At 36.3% G+C, this 14,281-nt stretch overlaps 1 protein-coding gene across 17 annotated transcripts in view; it reads right to left on the minus strand.

Annotated features, from left to right (window-relative positions):
- PRLR (prolactin receptor) overlaps window positions 1-14,281 on the minus strand; it is a 152,458-nt gene that overhangs the window by 8,764 nt on the left and 129,413 nt on the right. For 16 of the 17 annotated variants that reach the window (XM_074533300.1, XM_026794595.2, XM_074533301.1 and 13 more), the window contains 11 exons: window positions 13,523-13,636; window positions 12,408-12,540; window positions 10,169-10,338; window positions 9,202-9,368; window positions 8,226-8,367; window positions 6,122-6,254; window positions 4,725-4,894; window positions 3,316-3,485; window positions 2,231-2,375; window positions 1,311-1,410; window positions 265-334 (listed from right to left, as the gene is read on the minus strand). In XM_074533300.1, coding sequence (XP_074389401.1) covers window positions 265-334; window positions 1,311-1,410; window positions 2,231-2,375; window positions 3,316-3,485; window positions 4,725-4,894; window positions 6,122-6,254; window positions 8,226-8,367; window positions 9,202-9,368; window positions 10,169-10,338; window positions 12,408-12,540; window positions 13,523-13,592 — 1,470 coding nt within the window. In that variant the 5' untranslated portion in view covers window positions 13,593-13,636. Of the gene's footprint in view, window positions 1-264; window positions 335-1,310; window positions 1,411-2,230; window positions 2,376-3,315; window positions 3,486-4,724; window positions 4,895-6,121; window positions 6,255-8,225; window positions 8,368-9,201; window positions 9,369-10,168; window positions 10,339-12,407; window positions 12,563-13,522; window positions 13,637-14,281 lie in introns of all 17 variants that reach the window. The other variant, XM_074533309.1, reaches the window with a different exon arrangement.

A 14,281-nucleotide genomic window follows, 5' to 3' on the forward strand; every position in this document is an offset into this window, starting at 1 on the left:
AACTACTAAGAAGTTCACAGAGGCATTTTCTTATGCCCCAAGGAACAGGGCAGTCACAAACCCTGTTCTTGAACTCCTGTTACAAGTGAAAGACAAAACTCTGACTCACACATATCCTTCACATATATAACTGGAAATTGTTGCCTATTTCCAACATTGAGTAACTGAAGCAGTTTTACGTGTTACTGTGGTAACAGTTTGCTAGTACATAAGTTGGAACAGCAGGTTATGGTGAATTCTTTTGTTGTTGACTGTGGGACTCACCTCCAGCAGATGTGTATCTATGCCTTTTATCTTTGGTCCTGGAACTGGTGGCAGGATAAAGGCCATCATTCTAAAAAAAAACCCGGAGCAAACATACCAGCTGTAAACACAGACACTAGCTCACTATTTGTTCTCCCACTTCCTCAGAATATGACTGAGATTTTAAACACTTCTCCCATATCTTATATGTCCCAGTTGGACCTCTGTCTCCTGTCTGCCTCTCAAGCTGTGTTGACAAATTGACAAATCCAGTTACAGCTCATACTTAGATGAATTATAAAAAAACACACTAGATTAATTATAAAGCAACTTAGATGAATTTTAAAAATACACTAGTAATACAAAAGTTATTTAACTGGAAAAGTAAAATTATTAATGTCCTTTTAATTGTCATCTGTCCCTTAACCTCCAGTTCTCTAATACCATTGTAAATTCACCACTGCCCAAGAAAGAGTGAAGTGAGGCACAGCTCAGGAGGGCTAGTGGGGCTGTCTGTGCATGTTTGACTGTCACCTGACTACTGCTAAACAGGATGGCTTTTCCAACCACAGTTTCCATCCCTTTCTTCTGCTCAGCCAGTATTTTTTGTCAGACTTGTACAAAAGCAATAATCTTTGCAACACCTTTCTCTTTCAAATTTGATTGAAATTAACCAGGATTCTAAGAAATCATTTTGGAAATTGATAGAGAGGCTGGCAGAGAGACAATCTCATAATATAACCTTGTTTACTTTAGGAAATTATGACAAAACTCAAAAACATGTCTCCTACAGAACAGGGATACTCCAAGTAATGTCTGATGAATATTACATGACTAACCAAGATTAGTCAGATCTAACAGAGCTATCTCTAACTGAGAATTTAGCCTGGCTTCCATAAGAAGCAGGAACATTGTTTTATCAGTTGCAAATTAAGTCAAATACCTATAACTAATAGTTTATAAGCTAAAGTAAATGCTAGAGGATATTGAATCAAATATTAGAAGTCTATTTTTGAAAAGTTTTCTTTGATCTTGGACTCCATGCAATTGTGGAATTGGTGGCTTACCTGTACCCTTTCATAATCATTATCCAGCTCATAATTAAACATATAAGAGATGACAGGACACCAACGATGATCCACACAACCATATCTTTTACTCTAAAGTCTAAGAAAAAACAGAATTATTCAAGGACACACATCTAGCATATGTCAGCATGCCAAAAAACCCTCACAAATTACTTTTACTTTAAAAATTGGCCTAAACTGCCAGATTTATTATCGAACAGAGGCCTTCAGCAGCACAGACAGATCTCAACAATCCCTGTAATATCAAATAATGAATATAATTTTTACTAATGGTACTGCACAGGAAATAAACTGTCTTGGAAAAATCATACAAAAATGCATGGAAAGGAAAATTTTGTCACAGCCAATTATACAGATTGGGTTCAAATCCAGTTGTACTAAACCTGTAGTCATTGCATTATTAAATACATATCATACAATTAATTAAATGCTGGGTAAAGTGACCTAGGATTACATATTTTGAAGGATTTTTATTGTAATGTAACACTTTTTATACTGAAGTGGTTATTTCATATTAATTCCAGATAAAGAGTAATGAAGAGCTGTTACTGTCTGAAGGCAGTCGCTCTTTGTTGTCTCTGTCACAGTTTTAATGCAGTTGCCAATGTTCTTTTAATTAAAAACTACCATAAAGAGAACAAATGAGGCAACAGACAGAAAGGACATGGTTTAAATAAGCAAAGAAATTATTCAACCTCTTAACTCTATCAGAAAGTAATGAAGGGGAAAGGTATTTGGATATGGTGCAGAGATGATAAAGATTTGGTTACCTTAGCAATGATGTTCTTATCTGTCCTAGGGAAACTAAGGGATCTGCATGGATGCCACAAACAGCTAACAACAAATATAACATTAACTTGCATGTAATAACAATTACAGAAGGGACGCCAGCCACTCACCAGTAGGGATCTCAATATACATTTCTGGGCTCCACTCACTCCACAGTCCATGGTGGTCTGGTTTGCAGTGAATCTGTACAATGTACCTCTTTCCAGGATTTAAACTGAACATTTTGCATTGTGTTTGCTGTCCAACAAAAATAGTCTGGAAATAAAATAAATGTCACAGTTGAGGTTTTGGTAATCAAGATGGGAATATAGAATGATTCTGGATATCTTTTCCTAATAATTGTTAAGTAGGCATGGAATAATGGTACATTAATTTTATTTCTATAGTTTAGCTTTCTAGGAGGTGGGAATGAGATCTGACTCTGGTGCAAATTAAACTGCTGTATAAAAACACATCGTGAATTTATGGCAAATAGGTGAGGAGCTGTGGTAATGGTAGGAACTGCAATGGTGACAGGAAGAGGAGGAGGCAGAGATTAATGAGGGAGGAAGAAAACAGAGATGGAGAAAGAAAATGCAGAGAGGAAGAGGGAATGTGGAGTTGTGGAAAAGCACAGGGTAATAAAAAGTAGGTCTTGCAATGGCCAGAGGAAAGTGCAGTGGGAGGGGGAAGGCAGGAGGAGATACAGAGGTGGTTTGGAAGTTTTGCAGACAAGAAGGGCATGGAGTCAAATACCAATAGCTGGAGTCTTTAATTTACCACTCAGCTGTTTAAGTTGTACATCCATAAAAAATTATTATTGTTGTGTGGCCACTATAGTTACTATCTAAGGGTTATTTATATAAATTTAAATTATTTACGTAATGCCATGGAGGCTTTCTGTTATCTAAGAAGTACCTGTGATTAAGAACAAATTATCATGAAAGAAACATGACTAAATGAGAAGGAACAATTTAAACTACAATGCCAATATGATTAATAAATAATGACCAAAATTAAAAACAAATACTTAAGCACCTGCTATTGAACAGCAGCATCTGAGATACTAGCAGGAAATCACAGGTCACACAAGCACTTTTGAAAAAATTATGAACTATTTAGAGTGTCTGCTTCATTACATTCAGGCATGGGACCTGGCTGACAAAATCTAGCTGGTCAGAAAATATTATCTAGCAAAAACTTGTAACATCTTTACCTCCCATTCCTCTCCTTCTTCAGGCTTTAGTCGCAATTCATATTCAAGGGTAAGCCATCCAGATCTGACATCAGCCTGTGGGGGTGGAGACCACGTCAGGACCAGATACGGTTTTCTCTTTATTGACTTTTTTAATTCCAGGGTTATATTCACAGGAGGATCTGGCTGTACTGTTGAAATAAAAGAACTGTCAATAAGAATCTAAGTGACTTTCTTCCTTGCAGCTTAGGTAGAAATATAAAATGATGTGAGTGAATAGTTGCCACCTCCACTGGGTCTGGTAATTTAGAACTGCTACTGGAATATAGAAATCAAGAGTTTTCAGATAAATTAAGTATGGATTTAGGAATTTTAAACCCCCCCCCCGAATAGTAGTAAGTAGTAGTAAGTATATTAAACTCATGTTGAGATTTGCCTTAAGTATTTCTCATAATAAACATTTTTTCCTTCATTTCCATTTATGGTTACTTTTCCCCACAAATGTATTTTGAAGTTAACATATTTGATGTTATGTTTTGAAAGTTGTGTTCTACTATAATCTTATTAAAGGAACACTGAAAACATGGATGCAGCTAATGAAACTTGTTTCCTCCATCTTTTACATTCAGAAAACACAGCCACATAACACCTACACTTCTAAGTAAGGATACTGAAAAGTAAACCAAAACAGCACATTAAAGCTCTGTCTGTATTTCAAAAATAAACCAAAACAGAACAAAGGAGTCAGACTTGCATCTCCCTCAGTTAAGAGGTAGAGCTTCTGCATATTGTGCATATATTTTACCACTGTCTGATCAAAGATTCACTGGGTCATTGCACTGAAGTAAAGTATAAAGCCATTTCTCCAATAGCCTTTTTCCAGTTGCCAGACTCCTGGCAGCCAGATCCTTGACAACAAAATGGTTATCAAGGATAATGTTCCTTTCCCTTAGATAAAACCATAATTACTTGTCCACAGTCACTCTGTAGAAAAAGTCTTATAAAAAGACTGTCAGTATATTGCTATAAAAAGCACTAATGCAGCTTCTCTTGGGTCTGGAAACTATTCTGGGTAATCAGATTTAAATATTATTAGTTAAAAGATCAAATTGATTTCTGTTGCTTATACCGTGGAAAAAAGATTTTAGATGGACGATGTTTCTTATGGTTTGACTACAAGAAATATGGAAAACCAATAAATATTCATCTGAACATAATTTTAAAGCTTTTAGCATTTTTGGCTTCTTCAGAAAATAGGATGGTAAAGGGATGAATATTGATTTGTTATTACATGAAGGAATATCTTATTTGTATACGTTTTAAACTTGAATATAATACTACATACAAGGAGAGCTGGAATTAAAATTCTTGTGTCAAAACCCATGATTCTGAATAATTTGGTTGCACAGAAACTACTTTTTAACTCTTACCTATGTAAGTCACATCCACATAATGAGGATCAGAGACATTACTTCCCATTTCATTAGTTGCCCTCACAGTAATATTGTATATGGTCCAGAAAGAGGTGTGCTTTTTATCGAAGTAGCACGAATTGGGGCCTGCAGTTTTGTAATCTGGACATTCATAAACTTTTTCTTCTCTGAAATGAAAGAATCCCAGTGATTAGGTTACACAGACTGCAACACCTGATTTTGGTTACTTGTACTTCAGCATTATTTAGGGCTGGATCTGACTTTTCACACCTGGCAATGTGAAGAAAATCAGAAAACTGCTTCCAGACTAAAGAGCCATTGGACAGTCTCAGAGACTGTGCTAAGCGTTTTCCCCACGAAGTAAACACCAGAAAGCCTGAAGCATTTAGGCTATTGCAGATGCAGCTGTGGGCTAGTACAGCACAGCTCTTCATTCTCTGAAAGCCACTGTTCACTGCACGGCCCAGAGCCCTTGCACATTTCAGAGACTGAGTAGAAGTGATTGCTGAAGTCTTCTAACCTATCTATTAAAAATTATGTATTTCCAATGTTCATCTCACACTTACAGGAATTCTGCATATTACACTAATATGCTTTGAGAATTTATTTGGTCTTTCATCTCTTGACCATTAAAAAAAAAGAAATTTACTTTGTACTCTCCTTCACATCCATACCCAAGCTTCCCAAAGTCAGAGGAGGGGTAGGAGAGAAATTTTACTACTAAGTCTTTGTTTTCATGCTCTTCCTAGATGTACAGTAACAGAAGAAAAAGCTGTGGATGTGGACCTCTTACTCCGCCATACCTGGCTGGACCAGTATCTGTCTTTTTACATTAAGAGTGGGCTCTCAGCTGACAGTTACAGAGTTTAGCATCTATTTAGGTAATTGCAAAGTAGAGCAGTTCTAGGTGAACTAAAAAGGACCAAAAAAATTTCACAAGACTTATTGACTCTTTCTTTAAAATGAATGTTTATCACTTTATCGGAGTTCCAAGGAAAGATTACTACAGAAACTAGGAAACATTCATGCCTTATGAATGCTAGTGCAAAACAAGCCTTATCATAAGATAAAAATTTTAGTATCTGCTAATTTTGGAAAGTTTCATTTCTAAGACTGCGTAGTTGAAGAGTTTTAGGACTGTGCAGTTGCACTGTTCACTAACACGCTGTTGATGAGCAACGAAAAGACAGAATTCACGGTAATTGTGTACCTGCCATTATAAAGAGACCAAGATTTAATATTTCAGTCTTAGACTTGCTGCTTTACTGTGATGCCATAACATGGACAAAACTATGGACTACAGAAAATGGCATCTCCCAAAATAAGAAACCAATGAGGACTGATTTTCCAGGTCCTTCCAACATAACACTGAATAACTACACAGCACTTATTACCCCTCTTTGCTGTAAAGCAAAGTGTGTTTGGTCAAGAGTCCTCCAGCTGAAGCAGGTTTCCACCAACAAGTAAATGTTTCTTTTTCAGGAGAACGGCACTTTATTATTATAGGCTTTTCGGGAGGTAACCTTTCTGTAAGAGATAAAGAAATGAACTAATTAGCAAGTTTAATCCATTAGGTCCACCTTGAATTTGCAAAATAAAGTCAAACAGAGAACAGGAAAATAGAAAAACAGGAAAACAGAAAAACAGGAACAGGGAAAAAGAAAAACTTGCTTCGTAGTAGCACAGGAAAGGAGGTACCATTTGTTCTTAGGGCAACAACTTGCTACTTTCACCTGGATTCAGAATTCTCTCTCACTGCAGCTGCACTGAAGAACAGTTTTAGTTTTCTGCCTGTGCCTTTCTTCCGCCCCAAAATCTAATAAGGAATGTTGAAATACAGTCATAGCAGGCTCTACAGAGTTATTTAAAATACACTCTACTATCCAATCTATTTTCTATGGTGTTCTGGTTTCAGCTAGCATAATTTCTCCTCAGTAACTCATATAGTGCTGTGGTTTGGATACAGTATGAGAATAATTTTCATAATAAAGGGATATTTTGTCACTAAGTCATGTCTATCCTAAACCAAGGGCACTTTTTTGTGTCTCCTGCACCATCAGTGAAGAGCTACAAAATAGAAAAAAAATGTTGGGAGTGACTACAGATAGATAAGTGACCTGACAAAGGTCACCTGTTCCCCAGAACATCACCTACAGCATACAAATTTGGGAGTTACCCAGAACCAGTGCTCATCAGGATTCAGAAATGCAGCTGGCATTTATCAGCATTGGGTGAGAAAATATATTGTCCAGAATTTTTTCTCCCTTTTTTATCACCATCATCATCATCATCATCATCTACAATTATTATTATTATTATTATTACATTTTACTTTGTCTTAATGATTGAACTGTTCTTATCCCAACCCACAGATTTTACCTTTGATTCTTCCCTTCATTCCACCATGGTGATATATAAGTGGGCAGCTGTGTGATGGTTTGTTGCCAGCTGGGCTTAAACCACTACATACAAAACAAATATTTTTTCCAAAAGATGTGTTTAAAGATTATTCTGTTTGTTTAAAAGGAATGCTGTAATTTTCTTTTTTGATTTTAGGTAAAAAGGAAGAATGTAAATGTATGTCTATTTGTTGGCATTCTTGCCAGTAATTTTCTTCTGAAGTACTCAAATATACAAAGAGGCACGTCTCATATTTCACTGTAATGTTTTTATGTTCAGTACTCAGGCTACTTGCATGATTGCTCCTGAGCAAGTTTTTATAGTTTCAAGAACAGCACTTAAGAACTGGGCAGAGAAAAATGCTTGAATTTTGAATAGGATGATGCTCATCAAAACCCTGAGGTGATTAAAACTTTTACAGTTGTGTATTTGTGGCAAAAATATTCCTATTACATCAATAATATATATTTTCTACTATGTACAGAAGAGAGATTGATGTTTCAAATTTATAATTGCCTAAGGCTGATATGAAAATGGGACATTTAAAAAATATTTTTCTATTAACAGTACTTCAACAATATCCATGCCAAATAGTGAATAATACAACTACTAACTGAAGAAGTTTTGAGGTTAAGGTGTCTTGCAACAAGATATGATGTCATACATGTTTAATGTGTCTACTCAAATTCAGTAAAACACAGATAGTGACTTCCATGTGATAATATCTGTAAGGACCATCAGGGCTTTCTGTCCGGGCTCTTATACAAAAAACATTACCTGATATTTATAGCTACAGATAAAATCAACATGGTTTTTAAATAAAGGGATAGGGACAATAAATTATTTAGGCATGTCTGTATCAGAAGTGACTTCCTAGTAAATCCCACCTTTTTCATCATAGCTAGTTTCAGCAGAGGGTCCTGACCACAACAACAAGATTAACAAAGCAATTACACAGGAAGTATGGTAAAATGCACTGAGCACTACAAAGTACCCATGAGAGAGGCCAGGTTTTCGGGATTGTCATTTAAGCACCTTCACAGCATTGAACCTGCCACACTTTAAAAGCAATTTACAGAGCAGCAATCATCCACTCACCTTTGGGGATCTGAATGCTTCTCTCTGAGCTCCACTCGCTCCATTCTCCGAGGTCTAGCATGCAACGCACCTGAACAACGTACTTCACCCCAGCTTTCAGGCTGCTCACCTCATAGTGCGTCTGCATTCCTACAGATATTGTCTGTAAAAGAAAATGGACTGGGAAAATAATAAAGAATTGGACCACTTCGACGAATAAACCATAAAGGAACAGGCACGAGGTACTGACTTCTGAAGGTCAGGGATTCAAGTTGGCAATTTATAAGATATCAATTACCAAGAAGCAAAAGTATGATTTAGCAGAAAAAAATCACTGCTGATTCTGATATTCAAGAAAATATTAAACTGTAGACTTCCTAATATGCCATCAGATCCATAATGCAAAGAGCATTACAAGTAGTCCAGCCCACATATAAATCTCCACTGAAATACTTCTCAGTGGCTTTAAGTAACTTTCTCAGACTCTTCTAATTTCTCCTCAGAACTATTTCAAAATGCATAGCATTCTCCATCATTAAGCAGCAACAAGCTAAGCAGCATTTAGGACACATGACTATAAGTTTAAGAATGACATTTTATCCTGAAAACTCAGCTGTACCACTGCTGAAGCTGATTCCTACAAATTTGGCAACAGGTGGGGAATGTCAATGGAATGGTTAAACGTGAGCGGGCCACAACAGAATTTCTGAGGGGCAGGTTGCCTCCAAATGATCATGTTGAAGAGGATGATGAAAACTGGGTTTTGTCATACATAATATTAGGATGATTATGTAAATATATTGAATTTCACAGACCAGTGATTTTTTTTTTTTCACCACTCCAGTAATTTTCCTTATTTAATCAGATCTGGTTGCAATAATTTTTCTATTCTTACATTTTTATAGGACCAATTAAACTGAGACAAGAGAATTCACTTGAATAGAGAATTTATAGTAATGAACAGATCACTTATAAAATAAATATATTCTTTCCTTACCTGCCACTCTTCCTTTTCCTCAGGCTTTAGTCGTAACTCATAGTGATACATATGAGAATTAGAGCTGGCATCAGCTAATGGGGGTGGAGACCATTTTGCCCAAAGGTATGACAGGTTAGCATATGTGTTTGTTTCTAGAGAGAGGTTCACAGGAGCATCTGGCTGAACTGTATAAATGAATGAAAAGTGTGCTATTTAATTTTCTCTCAGAAAAAAAACCACCTCCTTTATATTTTGTATGTCATCATATTATTTTCAGATATTTCAGCACTGTAAATAATAATAAAGAAGCCTTTCATTTTTCCTTTTTCCTCAATAAGTTTAACTACCTCCTGATTTCCAACAGTATCATCAAATCTTAAACTTTATTCTGAATTTGTCAGGCTAGGGAAATATAAATCATAATTTTATAAGGCCACTCCTGGAAAACTAGAATGTCAGCTCTTTCATAGCCAGAAAAACTAAGTATATTATAATTAAAATGATATATTATATGTGTGCGGAAACAAGATTGAAGTCAGGAATATAAAGTTCTACAAAAAGCCTGCATAATGCTCAGGAAATTATTTTTACCCTTTCAAGACTGCAATGCTAGCAGTTAAAAAGATTTTTACATTTGAAGTATTTGGTAGTTTAACCTAATTTGAAAATTTTGTAATCTACATTGAGTCTAATTAAAATACTGCAGACTACTAGAAAGTGAAGCAAATTTTTCAGCTCAAGTTAAAATTTTTACATATTCATACATGAAATTCCTACAATCAAGTATGTAGTTACTTAACTTAGAATTAAAATGCAGTTTTCACATACATTTAACATGCATATTTTAGGTTATCTGTAAATAAACACTTCTCAATAGGAAGTTGTACATCATGAGGAAAAAAATCTTTCACCACTACCTATTCTGGGATAAAAAACTGCACACATCTCCAACTAGTTTGTTTTCCATTTCAGTCTTTGATTTTACCTATGGAAGTTACATCCACATGCTGAGGATCTGAGCTGTTACTTCCAATTTCATTTGTTGCCATTACGGTGATAATATATGTTGTCCAGGGATTAGTGTGGTTTTTATCAAAGTAGCAGGAATTTGGACCTGATGTTAGGTAGTCTGGACATTCATAGATTTTTTCTTCACTGAAACAAAATTATTGAAAAATTTAGGAAATGAAGCAAAGCAGATAATATTCTAGCAACGGACTAGATTCAGCAGAAAAATCTGAAATGTTTGTGTGTTATATATAAAAAAATCACATATATAATTTATATAGATATAGAATAACCAGAAATTTAAATAAATTTAAACATATATATTTATTATACTTTAATATTATATATATATCTATAATCCCATCTCTGGGAAACATTTGGTACATATGTTTCATATGTACATATGAAACATATCAATGACATTACCATAAATGCTTCATTTACATTTTTACTGCAGTTGGTTTGATAAATCCTTTCTCTCCTTTGTTTATACATAGGAATAAATCAACAAAATAACAGAAACAGAAATTTCCACAGACAAAACAAAGAAATTTTAACAATATTTATAAGCACGTAAGAGGGAAATGGAAAATATTTACTTCAATTAGACAAGTTGCTAAATATCTTTGCATATCACCCTGAGAAATTAAATTTACGGGCCCTATGGCAAAGAGCTCATTTATTGGTTAGTTTGTTTTCAGCAAGGTCGGAGAATCATTTAGGTTGGAAAAGACCTCTAAGCTTGTCAAGTCAAGCTTTGACCACCTTGTCAACCAGACCAAAGCACCAAGTGCAATGTCCAGTCATTTCTTGAACACCTCCAGAAATGGTGACAGCCCACCTCCCTGGGTAGCCCATTCCATCCAATGCCTACCCCTCCCTTCAGTGAATAAATTCTTCCTGAGGTACAACCTGAACCTCCTCTAGTGCAGTTTGTGGCTGTTTCCTCTTGTCCTATCACCATGCCCTGAGAGATGAGACTGATGGACACACGAGTACAGCCTCCTAGAAAGGTAATTGTGGCCCAGGTCTAAAATGCTTGTCAGAGCCTGGTTTCAGCAAATTTAATAAATGGATAAACACTCCTATCCTTCCCTAAGCAAAATGGCTCTGGGCAGTGAATTAAAATGTTCATTAAGCTTTTTGATGAAGACTGAAACATCTAGGCTTTCATAAAAAGAAGTTCCCAAATTATTGTTGTGTGTGGTAACTCCATTAAAGACTGCATTTCTTTCTGCTCAATGATTTGGAATGTTTAAATGTTGCAGTGATTTCTGAGGCTTTATCTTACCTATTCTTAATCTCCCTGGATTTATAAAAAAACTTAGTCTCTAAACCTCCCTGCTTGCTTGTCCCTGTTCAAAGACTGTTTTCAGGAAGAAAGTACAAAGTTAAACAAAGATGGACAGGTTAAGTAAAGTTGCCAAACATATACACTTCATTCCTCAGCAGGATGAGGGAGTGATAATTACCAAAATATTAATTTTTGAGATGTTACACCCACGTCTAATTTCATGGCATTCTGGGAACCACTGACCACAAAACCAACAGGAGAAAAAAATTACCATAGTCCGGAGGGGGTTTTAGTGTGCACGGTAATGGACAAGCTCCTTGGCAGGGCTGCAGCAGCCCTCACTGACCCTGCCCAGCCCCTCCATGGGGACCAGGGAGCCAGGTCCCCAGTTTAGCTGGTCTCCAGCTCCACACAGTCCTGCCTTTCCCAGTCACAGCCCCCTGAGCCCAACCCATGAGCTGATGTCCCAGCCCAGTGTGGCCTCAGCCTGTCCCTGTCCCCAAGGAGGTGACCAATGCCCAGGGATGGGCTGCCCCCCTCCTGCCCTGCTCCATGGTTGGGGTGATGGGAGATCTGCTGCCCTGTAGTGCCCTTATGCTTCAGTGCTCAGGGGGGACCCCATTCAGCTGAAAGCTTGTGCTTCCCAAAAAGATGGGCAACCATGCCTTTGTTTCCAGCACATCTTCAGACAAGTGTGATTTTTGGTAGATGAGTTTCAGGACGGACAGGCTGAAGATTCGGGGCTTTTAGTAGTCATGTTTTCTTCCAACAAGAGAAGCCATGGATTTTATGCAGCCCCTGTTGTCTATCTAAGATTAAAATGAATTCATAAAAACAACTTTACAAATGAATGTTGTCATTCTCTTGGTCTGACAAAACCCTCACCTGATCACTTACAGAGTACACATGCACCACTTGTTACCTGTCCTTGCTGTAGAACAGGGTGTAATTGTTAGGGAGTCCTCCGTCTGAGCCAGGCTTCCACCAACATGAAAAGGTTTCCTTTTCTAGAGAACGACATCTTATTATCTGAGGTTTTCCAGGGTATGATTGACCTACAGAAGTGCAAAAATCCAACTAGTTCAATTAGAAGTTGCCAACGATTTTGGATGCTATTGTTGAATGATAAAAGTCAACCTAGTATTCCTTTTTTGAAGACAATAAAATGACACAAAACTGTGGACTGAATTAAGCAAATAACTCTGCCTGGGAAAAGGATCAATATTCTCAAAAAGGTAAATACACTTTACATCAAATTTCTAAAACAGCTAGTAGAATGATTTTGCTTTTTAACAAGAACATTTATTATTTACCTAAACTCAAAATGGTATATTTATCTCAAAATTAAACGACAAAGATGGGAAATAAATATATGACCTTTAGGATTTGTCTCCATAAACATTAAAATTTTGTATCTTCAGATTATTTCAAGATTAAATTTCAACTTTGCAACAGAACTAAAATACCATTCTTTGTGCATATTTGAGGTAAATTATAGGTGAGAAAATTATAAAAAGAAGGAAATCAATGGGCTAGATAGAATTTTTTGGGTACTGGCAAACTGAATGTATTCATTCATTGTTCAAACATTCCCTGTTAATCCAAACACATTTAAGAATATTTCCTGTTAAGACTGCTTCTTATTAACATACACCAAGAATACAGACCACGCATTCACATTCATTTTAAAACAACAAGCGTGTGATGTTTTAACCTAAGCTTATCTTTATTTCATTAAAGTTCCATGTAATTATCTCAAATAGAATAACTATTCATATGCAAAATCCCAAGAAGGTGACAGGTATAAAGTGAATATAGTGTTTCAGCATTGCCACCAAACAATCCTTAAATTAATCACGTAAAAAGAAAAGACAACTCCAGCCATTTTCAAAGTTGCCATAACAAACTTCAGAAGAAAGCAATTTAAAGAGGTACATGCTCCAGTGTTGGTCAGGATAGATGGGGTAAAGCCTCAGACTTTTCTAAAGAAAGTGTCTTAAGGAAAAAAACAAGTGTTTCAGGAAGTGTTGTACTTACCAGGTAGACCTAGTGTAGTCAGAGCAAGCTGCAAAATAATTGGGACTGATGAAATGAATCTCTGTTTCATGATGCCTGCCTCTCCTCAGGAGGAAGTATGAGATCAAGGGCTCACTGAAAAACACGCCATCATGCAACAGTCAGTAACAATGCTCAGCATGTAATACGTATCTCATGACTTGACCAAAGTCCTTTTTGAATTGCAGGTAATTGATTCTTGCTCTCTCTCAAAAAGGTGAGGCAACACCAACAGTTCCACTTCGGAAGCTGAAAACCCAAACCTCAGAGAAGCAGGTAGGCCTTCCTAGAAGTCTCTGAATGATTAGCAGTGCTAGGATTACAATTTCTTAGCATTAACAAATCTTGCATATTTCTTTGGTATCTTGGGATACCAGGTTCTTATCTTAGAGTTCTAACTTCTAAATTAATTAATTAACCTAAGAAAGCAGCCTTTTAGCAACAAAAATATACTTTTTTCCCTATTGATGCAAAGAAGAGGTCAACATACTTGAACTCTGAAAGTCCTGAAAACAGAAGGCAAATAGAAAAAGTCCAACATTCATTAACAAGTTTATGATTTTGATAGTCTCAAAACTTCTCTATATTTAAGACTGTCACTGTTGAATTCACGATCCCTTGAGCTGAAGAATATTACTCTTTCAGTAAATTCAACCAATTGTTTTTACTGTATTTGATTTTGCAGTAAATTTCAGGTGAAAGACAGATTTGCAAGTGGTCCCCAGCTGGGACCAAGACCCA

The sequence above is a fragment of the Zonotrichia albicollis genome, chromosome Z, assembly GCF_047830755.1.
Source record: "Zonotrichia albicollis isolate bZonAlb1 chromosome Z, bZonAlb1.hap1, whole genome shotgun sequence".
NCBI classification, from domain to species: domain Eukaryota; kingdom Metazoa; phylum Chordata; class Aves; order Passeriformes; family Passerellidae; genus Zonotrichia; species Zonotrichia albicollis.